Below are 27918 nucleotides of genomic sequence, written 5' to 3' on the forward strand. Positions count from 1 at the left end.
GTCTTGAACTCACTTTGTAGCCAGGCTATCGAGAAGGCATCCTGACTTTAACAATATTTTTTTTTTTTTTTTTTTTTTTTTTTTTTGGTTATTAAAAATTCTTATTATATTCTAGAACTTGGCAAATAACTACTTGTTTTAAATACTAGGCAAAATATAAGAGCTCTAGTTTATTTTAAGTCTTTGTGTACCTCTGAAAGAGGATTCATTCCTGTGTTTCCACCTGTTATATCCAAGAGCCTCGTACCTTGCCTGGAACAGAGAGACCCTCTGCCAACATATGGCTGAGTGAGGTCGGACTAGCTGACATGAGAGTAGGGCCAAGTAGACACATTTACTTACTTATTCTTTTATTTATTAGTTTAGCAAGTGTTTCTAGAGGATCACCTTATGCTACAGACCATGTTAGCCCTACATCTACGAATTTCAGCCACAATTACGTCTTGTGGCAGAGGACTAGAGGGCCAAAAAGAGACAGATTTGCAGTGAGGGTTTTGGAGGGACAGCTGTAGCTTGGAGTACAGATTGAGAAGGTTTCTTCCTGCTGTTCCTGTTTGTCATCTACTCCTTGGGACTCAGCCTTAGAAATGGGCAGGGCTGTAGAAGCCATGGAAGAGTCCTTTGCAAGGGGAGGGACAGTGGTACCATCCCTACCCGGGATGAGAAGGTGTGGGCTTGAAGGCCCCTGTTTCCATGCATAGGTACAAAATCATCAACCTTCTATTTCAGGGTTCTTTTCTTTACAACTGTCCTATTTTAGGCACTGTATATGTTTCTAGTGAATTATTGCAGTTAAAAACCTTACAAGCTAAAAGGAAAGAACATATATGTGTTGAGGCTGTGTGGGGAGCAGGCAACGAGAACAGGCATCCTCGTGTCTGGGACCGCGCCTTGGCTGCACCAGCTGGTGGTGCAGGATGGTGAACAGCCTTACTTACCTGCCTGTGCTGCGTTTTTTTTTTTTTTTTTTTTTTTCTGTCTGCAAAGTGGGTGCCAGTAGTTCCTGTCCCATGTGAGGACATAGAACAAAAGCTAGGAAGACAGTGAGTGCATGCTGTGCCCTGAGCACTGCCGGGATGCATGCCCACCAGATGTTTGCCCTGTGGTTCTTGGTGCTGTTTCTGTTATCAGAATGCTTCCTGTGTTTAGTCAGCTCTCCATTATGGTAACGGATACCCGAGATAAATAAAATTAATCAGCAAAAAGAGTTACTTTGGGTTTTTTTGAATCAGAAATTTAACTCAGGACCTTGTGCTTACCAGGTAGGTGCCATGCTGCTGATCTATACCCCCAGCTCTATTTCGTGATTTTGGCTTTGTTTTATTTTGCTTTTTGGAGAAAGGGTCTCACTCTGTACCTTGTACTAGCCCTGACCTTGTGACCCTCGCTCAGCTTCCAGGCATGTGCCACCACACACACTTTGCCTTACAGTTTAAGAGGTGTTAGTGTATGGTCACTTGGCCATTCCCTTTGGACCTGTGCTCACCTCATGGCAGCTGGGAAGCCAAAGGAGAGGGGAAGAGATTGGCAGCCAGTGTCCCACAGGCCTCTTTGAGGGCGTGTCTCAGTGACCTAAGACCTCCCGCTGGCTCCCGCCACCTCTGGGTAGCACCACAGTAAGGGCCAAGCCTCTGACACAGGGCCTTTCAGAACATTTCAAACCCAAACCACAGCACTTGCCCCAGAAGAGCTGGAACTGGGGAAGATGGCCATGCCAGTAAATAATCTGTGAGTCTCTGAGCCTTCATCAGACTTCATCTATCCAAGAGTGTGGCTGTAGGTTGGACTTGCCTTTTATTGATCTGCTCAGTTCTGTTACTTGGTACTGTTCACTGACTGAAATCGTTGTTGTCCTAGCTACACGAGAGCAGTTACGACGCTGGCAAAGCCCTGCAGCGCCTGGTAAAGAAGCCTGTACCCAAGCTGATTGAGAAGTGCTGGACTGAAGACGAAGTGGTGAGCATGGACTGCTGCCCTGTTTGGGGCGTCAGGGGGTTCCCTTCTTCATGTGTGACCTCTGCACTGCTCTAGGCAGGGGCTCATGTGGAAGACAGGCTGACCTTGCCTTGTCTCAATCCGAGGGGAAGAGCCTGTAGGCCTTGTGATTGTACAGAAAGGCTTGGGTTTAGTAAGATTAGTTTCATAAATGACAGGAAAGATTTCCCCGAGTTCCGTGCAGTGGAGTAATTGATAGTTACTTCTAAAAATGTTGAGTTTGTTGGTGCACACTAGCTTATGATGCCACACTATTTAAAAATACAAGCACATCTAAGCCAGTTTACCCATAACCCAGAGCAGCTTTGGTAATCTGTTTTTATTTTGAGAGTTTGCAGAAACCGTAACGTACTGAAGGCTGTTGATCAAAAGCCGGATGCATAGACTTGATTAAACAGACACAGTGCAGTTTACTTAGCCATTCTATTGCTGTGGTGCAAAAAAGAAATGTGGGGAGAGAGAAAGGTGCCCATAAGCACAGACTTGCAAGCCCATGGTTTCTGTCATGAAGCTACATCCCCATCTTGTGACTTTCGAAAGGTATTGCTGTAAGTGGCTTTCTGATTTCTTATGCTTCCCCAAGTGGAGTCTTCAGTATGAATGTTAGCACTTGATATTTGCCCCTGCAAGTCAGATGAAATGCAAATAAAGGCTGGTACCAGTATGCTTATTGATTACAGGCTCCTCATTTATGTGTGAAAATATGGCAAGAAGAGTGCTTACAGGTTGTATGTACTTTTTGGTCCTGCTCACCTTTTGTGAGCAGTATTTATCGGGCCCGTTACGTGCTGGGTGCTGTGCTAGGACCTGTGTCAAGACAAGCCTCAGTCTCCCTGCGCGTCTTCTATTTTAGGAAGGGCTATCGTCCTATCTCAGTGCAGTGCAAGCGAGTGGTATGGGAGCACAGAGGGAAGGAAAGCAGCTTGTGGCTTGAGGTCAGGGAGTGGCGGGCAGGGGCGTTGTTTCAGGTAAGGGCTGAGGAGGGTGACACTGTAGTGAGTAATGGGTGCCTGCTGGATGTCTAAGAGAGGAGAAACCTACTTCCTGAGGTGGAGGTGTTCTTGGCACATGCAAGAGACAGGCAGGGATGTGGTGAGGCACGGTGAGGAAGGGTGGGCAGCGGCCTATCCAGGGCGATCTGCACTGCCTGCACAGCGTCTGAACGCATTTTGCTCCAGATGACCATAGCCTAGACAAGGGGCTTAAGCTCAGGTCTGGGGTGGGTGCAGAAAGCATGGAAAGTAGAGCCAGGAGAAACTGTCCACCCAGGAGGGTGGGCAGGCCAAGGGGAGTGGGGAAAAGACTCAGAGGCAGCAGAGATGGACTGAAATGGTCCCTGAGCTCAGCTTTGGTGACAGAGTGCCTGTTAAACGGACCTTCAGGACTTCAGCGTTACCAGATGTATGGTGAAATGAGTGGGACTGCTTTAAATTAGCAAACTTTAGGGCTGGGGATTTAGCTCAGCAGCACAGCGCCTGCCTGGCAAGCTCAAGGTCGTGAGTTCAATTCCCGGTACTGGGGAAAAAAACAAAAACAAACAAACAAAAACAATCAGCAAACTTTATTTAAAGTGGTAGGAGCACTTTTGCATGTTCAGACAGTGGCTGAAGTAAAAACATTAAATTCAGTTGTTTTGAGACGTCATCTTGAGAAGTCTTTCTTATTGTAAACCATTTGTATGGAAAAGAGACGAGAGATTTGACTGGTAAGATTTAAAATTCTCCAGAAAGCCTTTATAAAGAAAGACGGAAGGAGGGACTGGGGATTTAGCTCAGTGGCACAGTGCCTGCCTGGCAAGGCAAGGTCCTGAGTTCGATTCCCGGTATCTGAAAAAAAAAAAAAGGCAAGCCGGAAGGAGATGAGAAGGATGTAGCATGTGTCATCTCGTGTGCCAAGGTTGTCCCCTCCAGGCCTGGCCAAGGCTGTCCTGTCAGTTCGTGGGTACCTCTTTGCTACCGCCTTCGGTCCTTGAGCATCTCCTCTCCCTTCTGTCATCTTGTGTGCTGCTATCCCCTTCCCTTATTTTACCTTTCTACCTGTCTTGCTCAGTGTGTCCCCCTCTCTCCCTGTCTCCCTCTTCGGACTGCAGCCTCCATCCTCCCTCCTCCCTGTTAGCCCTGACGCCCTCTCCCACCCCCTCCCTTCTCTTCTCATGACCTTTCATTCCCTCTGGAATTTTTAAAATACACAGCACAGAGTCCTCTCTTCCTGCTTAAAAGAAAGCTGGTTTCCTTTCCCAGCAGCACATGCTATGTCGGGCAAGATGTTGACCTTGTCCGCATTGCTGCTGCTGCTGCTGTTGCTCAGAGACCTTTAGCAGTGGTGAGGAAGGGGTGCCTCAGGCGTTAGAAAGAGCTCGACTTTTACTGCAAAAAAACAGAACAGGACTCCAAAGTGGTGAGCATTCCAAGTATGGAATAATGATCCTTAACTGCATAAATCCGTGTTGGTTTGGGCTCGTTTTTATGATGTTTGCTTCTTGTTTTGAGAAATACTTTTGGCAGTCTTCCAGCCCTTGCAGAGCTTCAGGATCAAATGGTTCTCTTATTTTGTAGAAAGTTAAGCTTTGGTTTCTAAAACCTGGCCAGTGACTGCAAGGGAGTGATTGAATAATTGATACAAGTAGACATAGATGGCAACAAGGCAGTCCCCACTTTACATCAGCCTGCCTCTGGCTGTGGGAAGACAGCTGCTGTGTTCGTTGGCCCCTTCTGCTACGTTTACAGCATTTTCTCACCCCAAGAATCACAGAAATAAGCAGAAAAAGTGTGTCCAGCTAAAATAAGTTTGTGGCCTGCCTCCTCTGTTTTTTCTCCTCAGTTTTCTGTACCCTTGAACACTCCAGTTATTTTTTAAATGTGTTTCCTCCTGTGTGATAATTTGCTGTAACAACCCAGGGTCTCGTGTGCCTCCTCTGGTCTCTGAGCATAGTTCTCTTGTGTGTACGTGAATACTTCACAGCAGCCACAGTCTGATGAGTGGGAGGGGCACCTGAAGGCCCCAGTCGCAGCTGCGCTGTGGGCAGGGGTGGGCCCTCCTGACTGGGCAGGCCCTGGCTCCCTGGAGGAGCTGGCTTCTGTTGCTGCGACCCTGACCGCGGCATGGCCGGCTCATCCTCTGCTGTCCTGCAGCACCTCTCCCTCTGCTGATCTGCACCTCTTTTTCCGGTCTTTATTGGCAGCTAATCCTCCACATCCTCATGCTGACTTTCTGCCATGCTAATGAGCTGTATGTTCCTCACAGTTTATTTATTATTTGTTTATTCCTTTATTTTGTAGTACTGGGGATTGACTGAGCCCAGTGCATTGAACTACCTCCTCAGCACCCCCTTACAAATTTTTTTTTGAGACTTCAGTTTGCTAAATTTAAATTGCCTACCTGGGCTTGAGCTTATGATTCTCCTGTCTCAGCCTCCTGAGTGCTGGGATTAAAGGCATACATCCACGCCCAACAAGTTCTGATTTTTGAAAATAGCTTTCAAATCATTCATTATTTTTGTCTTTGTCATCACTGTCAGCGTCATCATATTACCAGCCAACCACTTTTTCCTACCTCTCTCAGTCACTAATTCTGGAGATCTTTAGCCTCAAAATCATACAGTAGGAGGCCTTTCATCTCACACTTCTATGGAGTGACTGGGAGGAAACACCTGGGCAGCTGGTCTAGTACATTATCTTCAGGCGAAGCAAACTGGGTCAGATCAGAGCAGCACTCTGAAAGAAATGCTGAGGAAATGGATGGTGCTTTCAGATACCATGGTATGGCAAGGATAGAGCCAGAGACGCGGCTGCTGCCGCTGCGTCACATTGACGGCTTCCAGCTTCACGTGCAGTATGGGAGGAGTGAATTCTTGCTCAGGAAGTCATCCAGATTGACAGAATTTTGGAAGAGCAGAAAGGAGAAACACGGATTAGAACTTAAAAAAACAAAAACCCAAATCCTAGATTATTAGGTTTTTAATTAAACATGATGAACACATTTAAATATCACACAAAGGCTCCAGGCCAAACTGTACCTAATCGAAACAGATTAAGTCACCCTTCCACACTTGGATAGTTATTAACTGTTTATTTATGCATGCAAGCTGAAGGTAGCATTTGCTGCTGTTGTGTTGTTGCTTATTGCACTGGGATTCCCTTACTGCTTGATGCTGCACTCTTAATTAGCATTCAGCTGTTGATTATGGAAATACTGGAGATGCTAATTGAATTCCTTTTAAAATTCAGGTCCTGCATTTTCCTCATGGAGTTTGGGCTGACTTGCAAGGTTGTAAGATGGGGTGCTCCACTGAGCTATGTGTTTCGCCCTTTGCTTCCTATCCTGTGGCCACGTTTAGTTTTTGAAATTATGTTCATGTTGAATTAGCTTTCAACAAAAGTCCAGATGTTGCACAAGGTGAGGGTTTTGTTGCTTACGGTATTACAGCAGGGTGTCTCTGTTTTATCTTGTGTAACTGTAGCTTTTATCTTGAAATATGCCACACATTAAATATTTTATACCGATTTTGATGTAATACATTGAGGTGAACAACCCAGGTACAAATAATGAGCTCTGAAAATTTCATCCCAAGATAGTTAATCCACAGTGGTGATAAACCTTAATTGGCCATGTACATGGGTTTATTTACAAGTTCATAAATTTTAAAATGTTGAAATGTTCTCTCAATTTAAAGTTGTTTATCATAAATATAAATGAAAATCCTTCTATCAAAATTGACATGACACAGCAAACTAATTTTCTGAATAATTGTAATCCAGTGAACCCATGCAGCTGGTCAAGGAATTACTTACACAGAATATTTACGTGGTGTCTTTCCCCAGCCACATCTTCTGATGCCTTTGTTGTTCCCTTTTTGGAATACTGTTTGAGAAAACATTGTTTTCATTGTGCACTCTTTCCAGCCAGGAATCTGAATGGACCAGAGCACAGAGCTACTTACTTAGTCGGGCAAAAATAGAATGAATTTTATTTACTATGTGTGTGTGACAGCTGAAGAAAATGGAATACACAACAAAATCAAAGCGAAGCTCTTGGAGTAGCAGGTGGCTGTGGAGGTGAAACAGAGGAGGAAACAGTGACAGAGGGAAGGGCAGTTGCAGAGGCCTGCAGTGCTGGGGCTGGGCTCCAGAGTTCACTGCCCCAGTATAGGGGAGGCATAGCTGCGCAGTCACTTGTTTTAGGAATGGGAACGTTTTCTGAGCTGTGGACCGTATTATACGTATATGTGTAATTATTCGAGAACTGTTGATAATAAAGGGATCCTGTAGGTAATCTTAAGATTACTTTTTTCCTCGTTAAAATTTTATACATATTTTCCCTACCCTTAGAGCATCATTACGAAAACGTTCCTGGGGAGTAAAACATCACCGCTAAGACAGTTTACTTACTTGCTCTTGGCCTCATTGCATCACTGCTTATGTACATACATGGTTTTATACCATTGTAAACTTTACCTACCTGTGCATATTTATATATATGTAAATTGAGTTTCAACATTGAAATTCTCATTTTCTAAAGAAATTTCAACCAGAAAAATTTTACACTTTATTTGGAAACTTTGCTGTTGATCTGAAACACAGATACAACGTACCCCATAATAGGTGTTTGAGTAAATTTTAAAATGAATCAAAATAGGTTTTTCTCTCTCTCCTAACTACTATTTCTCCAATTTTAAGCTAAATTACATTGTTTCCAGTGAGCGACTAAGTTTGTAGGCATGAAAATAGCAATGTGAGAAGTGTAAGTGTTGACATGGATCATTCACTTCACTGTGACCCATGGTAAAAACCAGCCCTAAATATTAAAAAAGAAAAATGTGGATTCAGGTGAGATTTGCATATTAATTCAAATGTTAGTAAAAGTGGACTATTTTCCATGTAAGTAACTCCCATCAGCCTTTGTTTTTTTTTTTTTTTTTTTTTTGGTTTTGGTTTTTCTCTGGTACCGGGAACTGAACTCACGACCTTGCGCTTGCCAGGCAGGCGCTTTTGCCGCTGAGCTAAATCCCCAGCCCCTCCCATCAGCCTTTGAACCAAACCCTTGTTGAAGAAGTCGATAATGTGGATAGAGTCTGTAGTCAAATCCTTTTGGAAATGGGACAGTGAATTACAAATCAATTATATGTGCAGAAAAATTGGTGTAAGGCAATCAATTCTGTGAATTAGTTTGCAGAAAGATTCTACTGTTTACAAGCTTTAAAGAAAAAATGTATTTTAAAAACCCTTGAGTAAATGAGATAGGACAAGCATTGGAAAGGAAGAGATATTTTTAAAATTTATTTCAGGGGCTGAGGAGATAGCTCAGCACCACAGTGCCTGCCTGGCAATTGCAAGGTCCTGAGTTTGATTCCTGGTACCAAAATAAAACGTATTTCAGTATTTCATGTCAGTAGAAGTTACCTGTGGGCTGACTGCAAATTCAGCTGTGCCCTTGCCTTTCACATGCATGGCTTTATTACTTTCTAGGCTTGCTCTTTATACACATGGTCAAGGAAATTAGTTTGCATATTTTCTCTTTCCTTTTTTTTTTTTTTGGCGGTACCAGGGATCAAACTCACAACCTTGTGCTTGCCGGGCAGGCACTTATGCCACTGAGCTATATCCCTAGCCCCTTCTCTTTCTTTTTAAATAAGACCATTCTTTCTCTCATTTTCTTTAACCAGTGATGTTTTAAAAAGTCATTATCATCTTGCCCTAATTTTGGATCATTTTTTAAAGTAAGCAACAGACCATGCTGTTCTCCAAGGCTCTCCACATGAGTGTGTGTGTGTGTGTGTGTGTGTGTGTGTGTGTGCGCGCGCGCACACATGGGGGCTTCCTAAGCAGAGCAAAGGCTTAGGAAGTTACCCTGCCCCAAATGTAGGCATACCTTGACTTGTTCCTGGCAGCTCAGGGTGATCTTTTTAAATCAAAAATTGCTTTTTGTGGTGCATTTTTCCTTTTTGGCTGGGGGAAATCTCAAGCTTGATGAAAGATTAATAAATACTAGGGCCGTAGTTCTTGATGTTTTCCATCTCATTTTCAAGGGCATGTGAAAAATGGAGATAGCATGCACTTTCCGCCACTCAGTCATCTTCCTCTGTTGGTATAAAAAATGCGAAGAAGACAAAAGGGGACTTGAGAGATTCCATTTGTTCTCCCATAGACAAAGTGGTTATTTTATAAATGAAGAGGATGGAAAACTCTTTTCTTCTGCAGTTTCTTAGCAACAGAATTGGAGTTAGTTTTAGTGTGTGTGCTTGGAACATCTTGTGTGTAGCAGTGTCAGAGCCTCAGTTTTTCACAGTTGAGACACATTGGACTAGTGGCTGGAATTCAGAGTTGGGGGAAAGAATCGAAAGGTAAAAAGCGGGAGGCGCTAAGAGAGGAAGATGTAAACCATCAAACCCTCCCAAGAGAGGTCATAATTCATGGAAAACCATCTCCTTTCTCATGGCTTGCTTCTGTGGTAAATCTAAACCCTCTCTTAGAGCACCAGTGTCCTTGGTCTCCCCTGCCCCCTATTTCTACCTTCACTAGGGTGCTGTCCTCCCCCGATAGCATTTTGTTGTTATTCTTCCTGTTAACACTTTGTATGAATACTGTATGACAGTTTGGCCTGATGTTTCAGCATTAGCTTTAGCACAGTTGTAAAATATCTTTATGTGAATCAATTTTGGTGTGAATTTTTCTCTCAAAGTTAAAGTACTGAGCTATTAGGAGCAAGAAAAATCTCATCAACTCAGAGTGGAGACCAGGATCCATCTCTGCTCTGCTCATCTTTTGTTTGGTATTGGTTTAACAGCCAGCTGCTTGTGGTGCCTGTCAGCCCCACGTGAACACAAGGGATGCTGAGCCCTTTGTGTTTGCAGTTGCCGTTCAGTCCTGGCTCAGGTTGCTGGTTGAAATTCACTACAAGGGCTGAGGATACAGCTTAGCGGCACAAGCACTTGGCCAGAAAGTGCAAGATCCTGAGTTCAATCCCCAGTACCCAAAAGAAAAAAAAAAAGTATCTGAAATTCACTACAAATGTTCGCAGAGCATCGACACTGTGAGGTACTGCTGCATGTGCTGGGGACTCCCCAGTGAACAAAATAATGTTAGCAGGTGACGGAGATGAGACCCAGAGGGACACTCGATGCACTCTTCAAGTGCTAAGCAAAAAACACGGGAAAGTAGTACAAATTGTGGGCTAATGGGCAGATGTTGTTTAAGGTAGCCCCAAAATGTCACTTTTGAGAGAAGGCCTAGAAATGGTTAAGGACTAGCCTTGCAAATATATAGAGCATTGTAGGCCAAGGAAGCAGTAAGTACAGGGACCTGAAGTGGCCGCGTGCCTGGTGGTATGTCCAAGCTGTTGCAGGACTGCCCCAGCACGGACGGAACAAGGAGGGGAGGAGGTAAGGGCGCACAGGCCCTGGCATCTCAGGCCAGTCTTATTCACATCTTCTCTGAACCTAGGGCCTCATCACTGTTACAGAAGCAGGGAGACTGTCTAGAGGGCTGCTCGGCCTCTTCCTTCCAGAACACCTTCCAGCAGTGTTTCTTGGTTCAGTTGTGTAGGATTCTGAGGCCTGGAATCACTCCTGTGGAGAGGACTGTGTGGCTAAGCCCTGAGCTGCTGTCATCCAGGAAGCATCTTCCTCCAGCAGCTTGGGGCCCATGCACGCCCCCAGGGCCATTGGGAATAACTGACACTTCCTATTCTCATCCGCCCAGTAGCATCCTCTGGAAGGAGCATCTGGCCCTTTCAGATGTCGGCCTTTGCTTTTTAGGTCCCAATAGAAGGGCTCTTCCTGGGACAACATTGTCTTATCCTTAGGGTCTGTGTGTGGTTGCCCTACTGGGAGCCTGAGGGATGGTGAGCAGGGAGGCACCTGGCAGCCAGCCCAGGTGCTCTGCATGGTCAGCACGCATGCCACAGCACACTGGTGCTTCTTAGGTGGGGCATTGTCTGGAACTGTGGTATGAACTGCGGTATGGGCTGTGTGGTCTAGGGTGATGGATGTCTGCCCTGCTGGTTCCTCAGGGCTACTGGAATGCTTCTCCTGTCCTATCCTGGTTGACGTTTTCTTCTCCGGCAGAGGCTGATCCCATGTAGGTAACCTCAGAAGTGAGAGGTGAGACTGCCTGATGAGTGTATAGAGAAGCTGATAAAGAAGGGCCTGAAAAAAGTTGCAAAAACAACCACCTGCCCCAAAAGTAGGAGAGTGGAGGGGATGACTGGAGTTACATGGTACTATCTGAGAGCTAGGAAAGCCTACTGATGCCATAGTTAATTTAAAATTAAAGTGAGCTGGGCATGGTGGTGCACACCTGTAATCCCAGTACTCGAAAGGCTGAGGCAGGAGGATCATTGGGAGTTTGAGGCAAGCCTGGGTTACAGGGTAAGCAAGCGCAAGGTCAGCCTGAACTACATCACGAGACCCTGTCTCAAAAAGACAAAATAATAATAATAATAAAATTAAAGTGTGTTTCTAGAGTCAGTTTTTAAAAAACGTGCATTCTCTGACATCCTGGATAATTTCATTAAGTGTTTAGGAGTCATGCTCCCAAGAGCACTAGCAAGGTTGCTGTGCTGGACGCAGGGAAACGCCCAGAGCTGCCAGGTGCTGCTGTCTTAGGTGGCACCCTATTCCTTAGTGATGGTGAACCTTTTAGAGTGTTCGGTGATAACAAATAGCAACAGCCTTAGTTCCAGGGCAACTGAGCTTCTGGAGGAAGGCAAGAGGATAGTCGTATTTGTCACTGAACTCTTCCAGGGTGGGGTGGGGTGGGGTAGGGGACATAAGCTAGAAGAGGCCTGGTGGTTTGTAGGAAGGGGGAAGGCCAAGGCGTCAGTCAGATCAAGGAAGAGTCCCTATCTCTTCTGGGTCATAGGGGTTTTTGTTTGTTGTTTTGGGTTTGAAGATAGGGTTTTGCTATGTAGTTCAGGCTGGCTTTGAACTTGAAGCAATCATCCTGCCTTAGCCTGGGTCTTAGTTTTTTTAATCTAAGAAATGGTAAGAAAAAGAGAAGGAAAGTGGAGGGGGTAATTTTGCAATTGTTGACAGGTGTGTTTGACAGGAAATCTGGACGTGACGCACCCCTATGCTTTTATTTCCTGGGTTAAATTGATCAGATATTTTTATCTTAAGTTAATGAAGTTGTTCCTGCTTACCAGTGTGGAAGTGTGTGCTTACCCATACAAAGTGTCCTTTTATTATATCACTAACTAAGAGTTCTCAGTATCCCCTTGCAGCTGACTTGTAAGCTTTGATTCTAAATGTATTTTTCTAATCCTTCCCACAGCAGTAATAGAACAAATGCTGCTGGACACCAGAGACACAGGTTGAAGGCGTTGTGAGCCATGGAAGGATGAGAGGGAAGGGTAGCCATTGGACAGTGGCTGTCCTCTAGGTCATTTTGGTCCTTTGTCCCCACTGCACAGCTCTGAGTCTTTGGAAAGACAGATTTTTAACACTGAATTTGTGGCGGTGCCTCACATTTGCTAATAAGCTGTTTTTTACACCGGCACATGCAGTCTAAATATGAATCATTTTCTCTTTCTATTCAGGGCCTCTAATTAATTAGGGTAACAGCTCAACAAGCTTGCTTACCCATTTTTCAAAGGGGGGACTTTAGAAAGTGAATTTAACAAAGTCTTAAGCATAAGTTTGGGCAACCAGTTGACTTGGACCCAGTATCCATCTGACAATCTAGAAAATGAAAGAGTTAGGGGCCAGGGATATAACTCAGCGGCATAAGCACTTGCCTGGTAAGCCTGAGGTCATGAGTTCGATTCCCAGTACCAAAAAAAAAAGAAAGAAAGAAAGAAAGAGCTTTGCCTGTGGAAGCAGCGCAGCTGGCCTGTCTTCAGCGTCCCTGTGTCCGCAGCAGTACTCTGCGGACTCTGGAGTTCATGTTTCTGCTCAGATTCCCAGAGCAGCTGAAAGACTGAGATGGACTCTGCAGTTTTGGGGCCCGCCCATTCAGTGCAGTCCATGGAAATGAAATTCTCCAAGCCGTTAGCAATAACCTGCTGTGAGACAGCTCAACTTCCCTGTCAGCTTTGGAGTTACTTTGCAAGTTTAGGACCCCAGAACAGACTGACCTTAGGAGCTTGGCTCCCCTGTAGAGCTCTGATTTCGTAGCTCATGTTTTCTCTTCCTCTCCATCTTCTTACCTTTTCTCCCTCTTCTCCTTCCTCTTTAAAATCCCGATCAGACAGCCTAAGGATCCACTTGGATTTATCTTGCTTTTAGGCTAGACTGAGGGCTGTGTGATCCACTTGCTCGCACACTGCAAGAAGCCTGTAAGCATCAGGCCACATTCTTCTCACTGTCGGAGCTCTGGCCAGGCACCCAAGTGTTCTAGAGTGAGGAGATGTGTGGGGAGGGGGCCTTGCCTCTGCTCCTGGATATCTTTACCTGAAGGACTGTGGATGCAGTTGAAATGCCAAACCAGGGGGTGATCTTTCATCTTACCTTTAGTCACCTACTCTGTCGGGCCCTGACACACCTTCACCCACTGTTCACTGTGATAATTCTTGCTCTAGTTGGATCTTCTGTTCTTGTTGTTTGTTCTGTGGTCCAGATGACTCCTTAAAAAATTCTTTTTGCAAAAAAAAAAAAAAAAAATTCTTTTTGCTTAATTTTATCAGTAACAAGATTTAAAAGACAGTATTGATGCCCTTATACAAAATGAAGGGACAGTATCACTGGCTTGAAACAAACTGCACTTGGCCTTTCACTGCTAAAGTCTCTGCAGGAGTAACTGCTGATCTTGTCATTGCTTGGCAGTGTGGCAGGTGACTCATCCTCCACTGCATCACCTTGGCTGTTTTTTACAGTGGGTGTAAAAGGGCCCTTGAGCTGGATGTTGTCACCAAGGACAACTGGAGAGGAGATAGCAGCACACAGTTGAAACATTGTGTGCCCTTTTTGCTCCTGACAGGGTGCCGAGGCCTCAGGCACTGCAGAGGTGGTGGCCTGGATGAGGAGGGCACTGTACTGGTGGCGGTAGTCGAGAGGAACTTGAGGGGTGACAGGATTTTCTCAGGCAGAATAGACACAGGCGTGGAGAAGGTAGGTGGCTGGCAGTAGGGTGGGGAGTGTATAAGACAGCTGATTCAAACTGGATGTGATGGCTCACACTTGTAAGCCCAGCGCTCTGGAAGGCTGAGGCAGGAGGGTCAAAAGTTTGAGCCAAGATGACAGTTGAGCCACTTAGCAAGACCTAGTCTGAAAAAAAATAAAAAGGGGCTGAGGATGTAGCTCAGTGCCAAGCCCTGGGTTTAATCCCCAGTGCCACCTTCCCCCTAAAAAAGAGCTGATTGAGAGCTCCCCCAGCAGTGCACGTTTAAGTCAGCAGGAGCGGGGAGTGGTCACGTGGTTCTGAATGGGGAATGACAGGACGGAGGCTGTCCTTGAAGGTCATTCTGGCCAGCAGCATGGATCAGTGGAAGTGGGCAGAGGAGGGATCAGTGGTCCCGAACATGGCTGCCCTGGACGCACCAGTGGAACTCTGAGGTGTCTGTCCCAGTGCCCCGCCTGCACTCCTGTTGTATTAGATGGGAATCTCTGGTGGTGGGAGTTGGGCTGCGGGCCTGGGAGCCAGCGGTAAGGACATGGGCCGTGGGGAGACCCTGAGGGCTGTCTGTGTACAGCAGTGCTCACAGTGCTAGCTGTGCTCTGGAATGCAGTGTCCACAGCAAGCTTGGGTCCCACCCCAGGGATCCTGGTTTAATTTAGTAGGGGTGTGGTCAGGACAGTGGGGTGCCAGTGAGCAGCACAGGTGGAGGAGAATGAGGGAGAGGAAACAAGAGGAGGGATGAGAAGGAGAGGCCTGATGGTGTACACTCTGGAGTCCTTTATCATGGCCAGGTGCTGCTGTGAGCAGGGGACATGAATCGACCCACAGTTCGTCCTTTCAGGGATGGAAAAGCCAGCCACAGACCAGAGAGATCCTTCCCCAGCTGCAGAGGCTGCAGAGCAAGTGAGCATAGAGCTTGCCCTCTGCCCTGGTCCACACCACCATGTAGCCTCTCCCACAGAGCCTCATGACAAGAGGAGAAGGGACACTTGGGATTGTGCCTGGAATGCGGGAGGACGTTTGAGCTGGACGTTTGAGGAACGTGTTCCTCAAAATGGTGAGGAGTGTTCCTCAAAATGGTGAAGTCAAGAGAATTTTGGGCTTTGAGAGAGGAGAGTTTGTGTGGAATTTGTGTGGACTCATAAAAGATGCAAATAAATGTAGCAGTGAGGAGAAAACTCTCGAGATGGGAAAACTTCCTATTTCCAGAGCAATTCCCAGCTGAGGAAACAGGGCTGGAAGAGGTGAGTTCAGTTGCCCAAGGAGACTTTGGGGAGCGCATACAGCTTGCAAAGAGTCCCGAGCTGAGACTCAAGGCTTGTGTCAAGGGGCAGAGATGCAGTTAGCCAGTGCCAAAGACGAGGAGTATGAGAAGGCAGGAGAGGGGTCCTGGCTCCCCATTGTTAAATTTATTAAACATTATATTTAACTTGAGGGCTGATAGAATGGGGGTGTCTTGACGTGAATCAGTTGATAGAACTGGGGTAGAAAGTGCGTGTGGGATCAGAATGGTGAGGTGTCTCGGCATGTGCTGGTGGTGAGTGCTGTCCAGAGGTGAGTCCCAGGCTGCAGAAAGGAGTTTGGAAGCAGCGGCAGAGGAACTGAGGGCAAGAGGTCACAGTCAGGATGTGGTTCGATGGGGAATGGTGGCGGAGCACGAGTGAATAGGGGAGCCCTCGGTTTCATGCCTGTGCGGCTGTGCTGGAATAAACAGCACCCAGAATGGTGGGCACAGACAGAGCCTTAGAAGGTCGTGGGCCTGAGCTTCGCGCTCCCAGGACAGCTTGATAGGGTGGAGGGAGCCAGCAGGCCCGGGTCGGTGCTGGGATGAGGACACCTGATGAGGCAGGATCGCTGCCATTGGCCCAGTCAAACTTCTAACAGAGAGGTGGAGAGCTTTACCATGTGGATCTTAATAAGGAGGAAGCAGAACGCAGGAGCACGGGGGATTGGAACTTTTGGGGGTCCAAGGAAAAAGACAGTGTGTCCCCAAGGAGCCAGTTGCTGTGGCGAGTGGCCCTGGTCAGAAGCACAGCTGATCTGAGTTGGGTGGGGAGTGCTGCGGGGAAGGGTGGGGAGCAGGGAGATGTGTGCTGTGATGATTTTAGGTCCTTTGGAAGGAGGCACATTTGGCCCCTGCGTGCAGTTTTTTCGATGCGGTGCTTCCTGAGGGCAGACCTGGTTTTGTGGGCCTTGTTCCTCAGCAGACTCATTAAATGCTGCCCTGAGGCCAGTGTAATTAACGTGCAGAGGTTGAAGGTGGAGGTTGTTGTGAGGGGACAGGATTTTGTGAACAGAATAGAACTAAGGTAGAAGATCCCGGTGCAGGTATCATGCCCTACACCTCTTATCCCAGCACTTGGGAGGCTAAGATAGAAGGGTGGCAGGTTCCAGGCCAACCAGAGCTTCCTATATACCAAGTGCGACCTTGTCTCAAAGAAACAAGAACAAAAGACGGGGTGTTGGCTCCGGGACATGCATGCCTGCCATTTGTTTCCTTAGTCACTCAGGTAAGATCAGGCCTGTGCTATTGTATACCAGGCACCATCCAACCTGCTGGGAATAGAAATGACAGTGGGCGGGGCATTCTCACAGAGTGGGGACACAGACAAGTACACAAAGCAACATAAACGGGGTGTGTTCAGCTGGATGCAGTGAGGAGGATATGCTACCTGCTGCAGAGACTGAGTAGGGTAGGGGCTGCATCGCTAGAGAGCCGCTGCTGCCTTTTCCCTTTCTAAGTCTGTACAGATGATACCCCAGGTACTTCAAGTCAGTAAGCTGAAATACGATTTTCTAGTAATGCAAGTTACTTGTCTCCTATCATTGTGGTTGTCAGTTTCCTATCATTGTTAGGACCAGGTGTGTGCTTTAAGGCTCAGGGACTTTCAAGAGTAGAACACATAGAACTTGGCTATTGGGAGAGATGGCAACTTCGCTATGGCGATAAAATGATGTAGATGTCTTTGATGTAGAAGTCAATACATTTTTCATGCACACATAGGCATTTTTCAGCACAAGAGACAAACAATATTTTTAACTACCAAAACAATGCTCTGCAGTTTTTTCATGGCCCTTTTGGGTTGGGGGAAAGATTAAAAGAAAAGTATCTGGTTCTTGTTGAAACCTTTTGCCGGTGATCTAGCAGTGGGTGAGTGTTCCCTTCTGACAGGAAACGGAATGGAGAGAAGTTGTGACCAGACACAGAAGGAACTTGTGTGTGAGTTTGCTTTGCATGTCACCGTGGTTTCGTTTTCTTTGATGCTTCTTCATTGTAATATGCCTGATTGAATAGGCTGTAGGGCCTATAAAACAAAAAAAGACATGAGAGAGCTTCAAAGTGTGGATGATTCATTTCCTCTTTGTGAGGAACATTTCTTTCATCCTTTATGAAGCCATGGGAATCTTTCCTGCCGTTAGCCAAGTAGATTGTGTTGGGCAGGTCTCACTAATCCTCACTAATCCAGGATCTTGTGCCAGCCTAGGGGAGGCTGTGGAAGCGGACCTTGGGCCCCAGGGCTGGGCCTGCGCTGACCAAGAGAGAGTGCATACCTGGGGTGAGTTCACTATCAGCATTTACTGACATGGTTGTTTTGAAGCTTGTATTTGCTTGAAAACAAGGAACTCTTGATTCTCTTCAGTTTTTTATAACCCCTTCTCATTGCTTCTGTATTTTCAAATATTCCTCATCCAGCTATAGAAAACCACCCACTTTAGTAATGTAACTTTTAATCAGTATATTTATGATGAAAAGAGAACAAAGCAAACATGGTGTAAACCTGATTTCTGGCTTGGGGCTGTGTCTGGAAGCAGTTGATGTACTTTGGTCCCCTCTCAGAAGTTAGAGTAGTACTTACGTTAGGCCCTTCCAGCTCTGAAAGGCCCAGGTCCTGATGATAGGAAATGTCACCAAAGAGGCGTTAAATGCCTGTTGTTGTAGAGGCCTCTGCCACATGGTGCCAGACGGGACCCTGGCTCCACAAAGAAGTGACATTCTAATGGCATCGAGGGCTGAATGTGGGAAGTTCCATGAAAGGGCACACAGACAAATGGAGGGGAGCTCTGACAGGAGTGGGGTTGTTTGCTCAGGGTCAGGGGAATGGCAAGCAGAGCACTTGGGAATTCAAGCCAGATCATCCTCCTAGGAAAGGCTCGCAGATAGTCTTCTGGAAGAGATGTAGACACACAGCTCGCAGGATAGTTCACAGACGGCAGGGCCTGGCTTGAGTGGATCTGCAGCAAGAGTGTAGCCCATCCTGGGTGGGGATTGACGTGGCCTTATCTTTCCCGGTAAGCTAAAGGCAACCTCAACATCTACTTTAGCGTTCATGGCCTTGGAAGCCAAGTGCTTGGCTATGGTGGGAGTGGAGCTGGCATGATGGAGCTCTTTGATGGGCACATGAACAGTTGGAGCTCTTTCCTTAAGCAGATGCACTGCAGTCAGCTTTGGAGTTCAGGTTACAAACAGTCCATGCCGGCTGAGGATATAGCTCAGCGGCAAAGCGCCTGCCTGGCAAGCGCAAGGTCATGAGTTTGATTCCTGGTACTGGAAGAAAAACAAAAGCAAACAAACAAACAAAAAAAAACAAAGTACAAACAGTCCATGCCCTGCTGGAGCAACAGCTAGCAGTGCAGCCAAGAGTGGAACCACATGCCTGTAATCTCAGTACATGGGAGGCTGAGGCAGGAAAACTGTCACGAGTTCAAAGCAAACCTGGACTATGTAGTGAGACCTTGTCTTTAAAAATAACAAAGAAAAAACAACTACCAGTGAAGCGTCTTCCATGGTTCACTCTGTCTTGGTCCTAGAAGATGTGCTTGTTAATGTATATTTGATTCTGTGAGGCAAAACCAGAGTCCCCTAAGTCTAGCCAAGACTAGGAAGCATGCCAGAGATTTTGTCATCTTTCAGTAGAGGCAGAGATTTTTTTCTTTTTTTTTAATTTTCTTTTTTTTTTTTATTTTAAAGAGTAAAAGAAGGATAACATAATAATAGGGGGGGCTTACCAAATTACAGACAAAGTGGTAGGAAATTATCAATGGTTATTCTTTTACATATTGTTATCTACAAGATAGTTTCTCAGGAAAACAAATAGACAAATAATAGTGAGTTACAGACAAAAGAGGTAGGAGATTATCAGTAGTTGTTGTACTATACTTTGGTATCTTCAAAGTGGCTTCTAAGATACAGAGATTTTAAAAAATGTTTTTCTCCAAGAAGCTCCTGAAAGAATTTTACCTAACACCATATACTTCCTTCCAAGTTTAAATTGACATTACAGAGCGAGGGATGTAGCTCAGTGGTATAGTGCCTGACTGGCAAGCATGAGGCCGTAAGTTTAATTCCTGGTACCACAAAAGAAAAAAAGAGGGCTGTGGATATAGCTCAGTGGCACAGCATCCGCCTGGTAAGTGCAAGGTCCTGAGTTCAATTCCTGGTACCAATGAGGAAAAGGAAAAAAAGAAAGACACCCCCCCCAAAAAAAAAATTGATACACAATTTTTTATCATAAGCATATGACTTCTAACATATTACAGACATTGACATTTAATGGTAAAACTGTCCTGTCACTTTTAAATGTATCTGTTGAATTTTAAGCACTATACTGATTTAGACCCATTTGTGAAATACATGAATAAGTTTCTTACTTTCTTTTTTTTTTTTTTTTTTAAAGCAAGTTGTTCCGCCTATGCTTTTCCTCCTTTAACCTATATTTCCATGCTAGTTCTCTGGGGATTTTATTATAAGGTAATGCATTTTTTGCTTGAGAGTCTAGTGTCAGTTCACCCCTTTCTACATCCCTGCAACAAAAAGTATGTGTACCAAAATATGTGCACATACTATTTTCTTAAATAATAAAGCTATACATGATACTTGAAAAAATTGTTCAGGATATGTTACTACGATAGTTTATGCACAGTTGACCAAAACAACATAAAATATAAATGCTGATGCAGTTTTCTTTTTCCTTAATATTTACAGGAAATAAAACAGATGGGTTTTTAAAAATGCATTAGTTCTTGAATATTATTATAGTTAGAATGAGGTCATTTTCTGTGTCAATTTTATTCCTGTTCTTCATTTATTTGTGGATGTGTAAGCGCCCAGAAACCTTGTTTACATGAATAAGTAGGTGGAATGATAGTTTTGTTGGGTGTCATTCAGTTACTTGAATTCCTTCCACAGTGTCAGAAAATCATTTGTCATCAGGCTTTATTTTCAGCAGTCTGTCCGGTGACATTCTGCTGGGGCCTCCTTCAGGTTTTCAGAGAGTATCTGAATTGCCTGGCATTCTTCGTCGTGGCTTGAGAGCTGGGATGTGGCAGCAGCATCTCTGCTCTGGATCTCCCCTTTGTGTGGTGCCCAGGGCAGGACTGCGTAGCGGCTTCCACTTGGAAGACGAAGCCATCTTTGTGAGGAGAGGCACAAGACCAATGGAGAGGGCCTCCCCCTTGCCTCCAGGGGTGTACACATTCTTACACTGCTCAGTTTTAGGAGTATGAAGCTGTAGAAGTTGAGGGCTTGAAAATGAATTCTCTTAGCACTATTTGACTGTGCTTATCCTTATGAAGTCTGTCATGTCTGCGTGCCCCACTTGGAGCCTGCGGACCTACACACCAGGGTACAGAAGCCAATGCTGGGCTCTGGGGGAGGAAGGCCCAATTGGAGGTGGGCGGACAGCCTGCAGAGGGCCAGTCTGAGAGCTGCAGGAACCAGACTGCATTACTTTGGGATTAAATAATGAAAATGTGTCTGCTTTCCCCTGCAGGAGTTTATCATATGTGCTCATATTATTAAAAAAAAGCAAAGTAATATTCTCAAAAAAAACCCATAAAGAAAATCCTCTGCTAGATCTTGTTATTTAATATTAATAAAGCACATATATGGTTCTCGTGTAATGTTCTTAACATTCATTAACTTTAAAAAATGTTTTAATGATAGAATTTCATAATAACTGGTTTCCTTTGCAGTCTCATGTGTTTTATTTTAGGCATCTACAAGCCATTTTTAGAAGGGTTAAGCTTTACCAGAAAATAGATTAAGAACTGTGTCTCTTCCAAATACCACAGATAGTTTCCAAAGCATACAGGATGACAAGTTCAAAATGTGGTTTCATGGAAAGGACACTGTGTAGAGGTCATGTTGGTTAGGACAGTGGCACAGTGTACTGGCTTACGGCACGTGCCATAGGTATTTAAAATGTTGCCGTAGACTCTCGGATCTCAGATGGTATTATCAGGCATTATCCCAAGGATACGGATATCTCCTGTAGTCCAGTGTACTTGCAAGCATCAGGAAAGCCACCTGTACCACCAAGGAGGCGTGGCTCCAAGGGTCAAGGACCTTTTCTGCCCCTCTTCCTCAGAAAAGCATCTGAGAAGGAGAAAACCTTCATGGTCTCTGGACTGTATTTCCTAGTTTTATTATTAGGTAATCCTGAACTGTGGCTACTTAGTTTTTGGTTTTTTCCAACCTCTTAACATTGATCATTTTCTTCCTGGTGCTTTCTTAGGCAGCTAATTTCCTCTGTGTACCAGGTCCCCTGACTTGAAACTAGAGAGCTACATTAGATCAGGTTTCTTGCCTGCTGCCGGCTTTTATCTCATTTACAGTATCACATTTCTGTTGCTGTACGCTATAATCTGGTCTTCCCCACAGCCTTTAACAATTAGTAATTGATCAAGAAGTGTGTTTTTTATTACAGTGACCTTTTGATTTTGATTTTACAATCATGTAAGTGTTAAGCAGAGAGCAGAGGTGGGCAAGTGGCTCTCTGAACACATTTTTGACAGAGAGAAGTCTGTTGTTTCAGCCACTTGGCTATCTGTCAGTGGTTCTCAGACTTCCCCCTTGTGTTGGTTGCCTGGCAACCTGGGGCTGGAGCAATCAAACCGTGGCCAGTGCTTTTCCAAGCCCAGATTGGGAGATGATTTATTGGTAGAACCGTAAGCATGGTAAACCCAGGCCTCAGAGATGGACTTTTTTTCCTTTCTTTCTTTCTTTTCTTGTAAGGCAGGAGGGTATAGATGCTATATCAAGGAAAAATAAAACAGAATATCAATCAGCAGGTTTTGTTGCAAACATTCTACAGAATAAAATTAGGGCCTTATAATGAGCTTGCTGTTATGTTTCTGTACACATATGTGTAGGTTAATATTTTTACTTAGTTGGTTATTACCACTTTTTCTCCTTTTTTCAATTGGAACTCTCAACATTTTAAGTTGGTACTTTTTGTGGTAAATTGGGGTACTTGGGATGCTATATTTCCCTGAGAAGCACAGGCCCAGGAATGTTCGTGGCTTGCCCGAGGTCAGCTGTGAGGCCTTGAATAGGGCCAGGCCTGGAACCAGAGAGCAGCTTCCCTGATGCCTGTCTTCATTACTGATTTCACGTGACAAGCATACAGTGCTGATTACTCTTCTCCCTGTTTTCAAGATGAGATGAAAAATCCAAAGACCGGAGTATGTGGAAAATTTCTGTCTGCTCAGCTTTGCTGTGAAGCTAAAAATGTTCCAGAATGTATTCTATTAAATCAGTTTTAAAACCTCAAGGACTTTGCCTTACTGTGAACACTGTTAACAGGTGTTTTCGTGGGTCTTCCTCTTCATATGTGCGTGCATCACTGTGTGCAGGAGAGAGAGCTGCCACTTCTAATTCCGAACTTGGCTTTCTCACTTCCTACTTCTGCCAACAGTGCCTCCTTGTGCCATCCCCCATTTATAATTGTAATCTTACAACTGTAAAGGTTATTCTGTATTGATTTGTTTTTCTTACAAAAGTCAGATGTAACAGTTGTCGTTGAGATTTCTCCTTCATAGAGTCTCACGTAATTCCTGGAGCACTGCACATGAGAATGAAGAGGAATCTATTTCATGCAGTGGGGGTGGGGGCAGTCTCAGCCTTGCATAGCTTGACCCCAGCATTTCTTTTTACAAAATTTTATAGAAATGCTTTGAAACTCAAACTGCACTCTGCGTGCAGCCCAGTGTATCCAACTGTGTATGTAAATGCTCTATTAGTATGTTTGCATTCCTTATAAATATACAGATCTAATCTGTTTGTGTGTAATTTACACACAGCTGTGTTCATGCTCCCTCACTACCAGTATTTTCAGCAAGAATGAGGTATCATGGGAGCACTATTGTTCCAGACAATAGCCAGCAGAGCAGCCACATGGTGGGGCCCATAGCATCCCCTGATCTGCGGGGTCCTCCCTTGGGGGTACTCTTGAAAACATGGTAGCCCTCTTGCATGGGGACACTGTGACACCAAAAGGGAAGAGGGAATGACCGCTGGTTAGGCAGGCATCTGCTTTATGACTCAGGTCGAACTTTGCAATTGAAATACTCCCCACCCCCACTGCGCTGCATTTCTAAAGTAATAGTGTTGTTTCCCCTTTGGAGATCATTCTTTAATGAAGCAAGTTCAGTGAGGAACCCAGGCCCATGCTGTCATAGAAGGGAAACGAGCACACGTAGCTCCTCTCTGCTTAGGTGCTTTGGGGGCCCCAAATTTTCCTGGGTGGGAATATGGGGCAGATCATAACTTACAGATTTGGTTAAGTTCTTCTACAAGATAGGTTTTTAATTAATTTGAAATAACAGCCTTATATGGTTTTATTTATTTTAGGAATATAGGACATAGGACATATCACCTATAATTATAACAGTATAGTTATCTCTTTAAAAGAAAATTTTGGTTCTGTGGGTATCTTGATCTTGCATTTAAAAAAGAAGTCAGGATTATTATAGATTTGTACTTTCCAGTGTGATAGCCATTTAGCTACTTGAAATGTACCAAATGCTGGTCCAAGAAGAGATGAGCTGTTAGTGGAAGATGCACAGTGGATTGCAAAGACAGAGGAAGGAAAAAATAAAAACAACAAAAGAAAATAAATGAAAGACTGGGAAAGAAAACTGGGAAATATTTCATTGATAGTTTTTATATTGGCTACATGTTGAAATGATATTTTGAATATATTAAGTTGAACAAGGCCTAGGGGTGGTGGCACACCCCTATAATCCAAGCATTAGGGAGGCTAAGGCAGGAGGGTGCCTGTGAGTTCAAAGCCAGCCTGGGCTACAAAACTGAGTTCAAGGCCAGCCTGAACTGCATAGTGAAACCCTATCTTAAAAAGAAAAAAAAAAGTTGAACAAAATACTAATGTTAATTTTACCTGTTTTGGGGGCTGGGGATTTAGCTCAGCAGCACAGCGCCTGCCTGGCAAGCGCAAGGTCGTGAGTTTGATTCCCAGTACCGGGGGAAAAAAAAATTTTTTTTTTACCTGTTTCTTTTTAACATCTGACTGTTACATAATTCAAACTTAAATATTTGGCTCCCACTTTGGGGCTGACATTCTGTTCCTACTTGGCAGCCACTCATCTATATCCTTTTAATTACAAGTTTTGCAAAACATTTCCTCACTGAGGATGTCTAGTTTTTGTTCCTTTATGACTTACAGAGAAGCCATGTTTCTTTCTTTAGTTTATTCCTCTCTGCTCTGCAGGGCTCTACTTTGCCAAGGAAAAGTGAACTTGTGGTGACCTATTTATGAGCTATTTTACAGGGTATTCATGTAGACTCTAGGGTGATAGTGCAAAGAGAGAATGGTTGTTTGGGTTCTGTTATTAGCATTGAGTTATTTTTAATTTGAGTTTAGCTATGTAGCCATACTTGGCAAGAAATATTTAGCTGGCAGAACGTGTGCATCAGTTAATGTGCTGTTTACCTAGCTAGTCTCACTTGACTGGACAGTGCCCTCTGAAGCATGCTTGCTGGTCCTCACCCAGGGCGATGCTTTGTGTTAGGTCTGTAGCAGTGGAGGGCCTTCATCTAGCCCAGCAGGCCCTGACAGAGACAGGGATGGCCTCAGTGCCTTTGCTGGTGGAGTCTGTTGCTATTTACCTATCTAGCATATGGACATTTTCACCTTGGGAGTGTGGTCTTTGAGCAGAAGTTGGAGTCACTTTTATTTGCTAGTTGGGGCTGCCAGGGGGGTTTATCACACAGATGTGTTGACAAAGGAAATCACTGGCTTGGGGCTGGGGATTTAGCTCAGCGGCATAGTGCCTGCCTGGCAAGTGCGAGGTCGTGAGTTCCATTCCCGGTACCAGGGGAAAAAAAAAAAAGGAAATCATTGGCTTTCCTCTGAATGGTGAGCTGGCATCATGGAACCCTGTGTTGGTGCCTCTGGTTAGACCTGACAAGAGAGCTGGGTGTCTGTTGGTTTTGTTGGTAGTAGTTAGAGAGTTAGAAACGTAGCATTGGAAATAGACCTCAAACTTTGAATCAAGCTGGAGGGCAGATGACTAGAGGTCAATGGGAACACTAAGCCAGGTCACCGCCGATGTATTAAAAGCATTTGTCCCCCACTGATCATGGGTCACCTGCTCCCTACTATCAGGTGCCATTCTAGGTCCTAGGGATGTTACAGTGAGCAAAATGGTCTTTTATTTCCCTCTTGTACTCAGCAGCATATCATATATCATGTCACAGCATATGTAGCAATAAGAGCTAGGTGTTCCAGTGAAGCAAAACAAGTTACAGAGTGGTAGAGCATGCACATTACACTTGTCCAAGGAAGTGTGATTGAAAGGTTTCTTCTTTATTCATTTAAATTAATAGTTGAAGTCAGGCATGGTGGTGCACACCTATAATCCCAGTACTCAGGGGGCTGAGTCAGGAGGATCCCAGAAGTTTGAGGCCAGCTTGGACTATACAGTGAATTCAAGACCAGCCTGAACTACATAATGAGATGCTGGCTCACTAAAGCAAAATTAATTAATTATTGACTACATTGAAGTTAATTAAAGTTTTTAGTGGTTTTAGTAATGAATCTTGTGTTGGTTTCCTATTGCTACCTGACAAATTACTCCTAACAATAAAATTTACCCCAATTTAAAACCACTATGATCCTTTGATATCTGTCTGAGTCCGACTTGTGGGGTGTGGTAAGGTTGCAGTCAGCAGGTGGGGTCTGGTTAGAGGCCCGTAGAACTGAAGGCTTCTTCACTCACATGGCCAGGCGAGGACACATTGGCCGCTCGAGGCCAGCTGGGGCAAGTGAGGCATCTCTGTCCCTCGTGGTCTGTTGGCCGTCATGGTGTCAAGGTGGCCAGACTTTTTACTCTGTCACTCAGGCCTCTAAAGACCTGTGTCTGAGAGGGTGAGCCAAGCAGAAGTAGCCTTGCCTTTCTGGTACAGCCTCGGAAGTCACCTGGGGCCCCTCTGTCACATTCTGTGAGTGAGACAGTGGAAGGCCCCCAGGCTCCAGAGGAGGAAGCAGCCCTCCTGTCACCCTCGCCTTGTAAGAAAAGCATGTGGGATGCAACCCATTTTGGGTGCTACCTCTGGTAAGTATGTTGTTGTGTGTGTAAAGGTTTAATGGGTACACATTTCATTTTTGGCTTGTTTTGTTTTCGTGCACTCTTGTTTTCTGTGAGATGAGGGATTGACCAGCTGGGATACCGAAAGGCTTCCTCCTGCTCCTCCTTCCCAAGTCTACTGAGGTTACCCGTGTGGCAGTTGAGAGCATGGAGGTGCGTGCGGTGGCTTCTGTCGAAGTTCCCAGTGTGTCACCTGCAGGGTCCTCTGGGCCAGGCCAAGCAACTGCTGCTGCTCCTTGGCTCAGACCCCAAAGGACTTGGCCCGTCAGTCCCCCTTTGTGATAGGTTCCCATGGCTAACCTGATTTGGAGGGAAGATAAGGCAGTGATCACAGCCAGCAGATGTTGTCCCATGAATTGGGGCACATTACTGAAGAACCAGATTCAGTTGTATTAGACCTGTCCTCCACAGTTCTCACTCAGTGGTCTTTGGCTTTTGGAAGGAAGAGGACAAAGAACTTCTTGGATTTATTCCTCCATCCGTGTTGATCCCAGAGAGGCCTTCTGGTAGGAGTGGAGGCCCTCACCTAGAGAGGCTGGACTTGAGCTTCTGTTGCTGAGTGCCACATAATATTTTGGGCCCTAGGCTGAGGAAGAGATCTTTGTGATTCTGTCAAGATACCTAAGTCAGCTGACAAACCATCAGGAATAGCAGTTTCTCCTTTTGGAAAGAGTTCGGTCATCCTCTTGTCTACCTAACTCCCTGCTGCTCCTGCTACTAGAGAACTGGAGGCTTAGTAGTTAGGCTTCAAAGCAGAGACCCACACGCTTTAGACTGGGGGCCGTGGAAACTGAGAGAGGGCTGCTGGCTGGTACAAGGGGGGTGTGGTTATTGAGTGGCAGAACTATGTACCCTAAGCCAAATTGTTCTGTGGGAAAATGTTTAACACAAATTCTGTACAGTATATACTCTGATAGTGTTTTTGTTTCATGAGTATCAGTTTGTATAACTTTTTAAAGAAGAGTGGTGGAGTGCTTGCCTAGTATTTGTGAGGCCCAGGGTTTGATCCCTCGTATGGCAAAATAACATAAGTAAATACTGAGTTGTAAACATGGGATAAAAAGGAGTGGGAGCTGGCCCGAGAGCAGGCCATGCATTTCCTTAGGAGCCCCTGTGGCTGTGACACGAGTAGGCGCATGGGCACTAAGAGAGCAGGCTGGCTCAGGAAGCAGAGCTAGAGGTGGGGGCTTCGAGGTGCTAGGGCTGTGAGGTGAGTGGGGAAATGACAGGTGGGACTGCAGTGCCTACGACCCTAATCCTAATCCTGTGAGAGGTTCTGATGGCGAGGACAGGATCTATGGGGCATCCTCAGGGTGGGCATAAAGCCCCGAAGGGGCTGGGAGGTGGATAGAACATTTATACCGATGCTGGCAGAGTGACCTTTATAAGATTCAGCAGTTGAGGTGGAGTCTGTGAGAGAAAGGAGGTGGGAGGGCTGCTCTGGGAGTCTTAAGTATGCACAGGGAGTGACTGGTGCCTGCGGCCT

At 45.2% G+C, this 27918-nt stretch overlaps 1 protein-coding gene across 1 annotated transcript in view; it reads left to right on the forward strand.

Moving 5' to 3' along the window:
* The window catches only part of Rere (arginine-glutamic acid dipeptide (RE) repeats), a gene marked incomplete in the record, with an annotated part of 392228 nt that overhangs the window by 289351 nt on the left and 74959 nt on the right, over nt 1-27918 (forward strand). Inside the window, 1 exon segment of the mRNA XM_013504212.1 lies at nt 1858-1956. Coding sequence (XP_013359666.1) covers nt 1858-1956 — 99 coding nt within the window.

This window comes from Chinchilla lanigera, unplaced genomic scaffold (assembly GCF_000276665.1).
Source record: "Chinchilla lanigera isolate Chin_1 unplaced genomic scaffold, ChiLan1.0 scaffold00085, whole genome shotgun sequence".
NCBI lineage: Eukaryota > Metazoa > Chordata > Mammalia > Rodentia > Chinchillidae > Chinchilla > Chinchilla lanigera.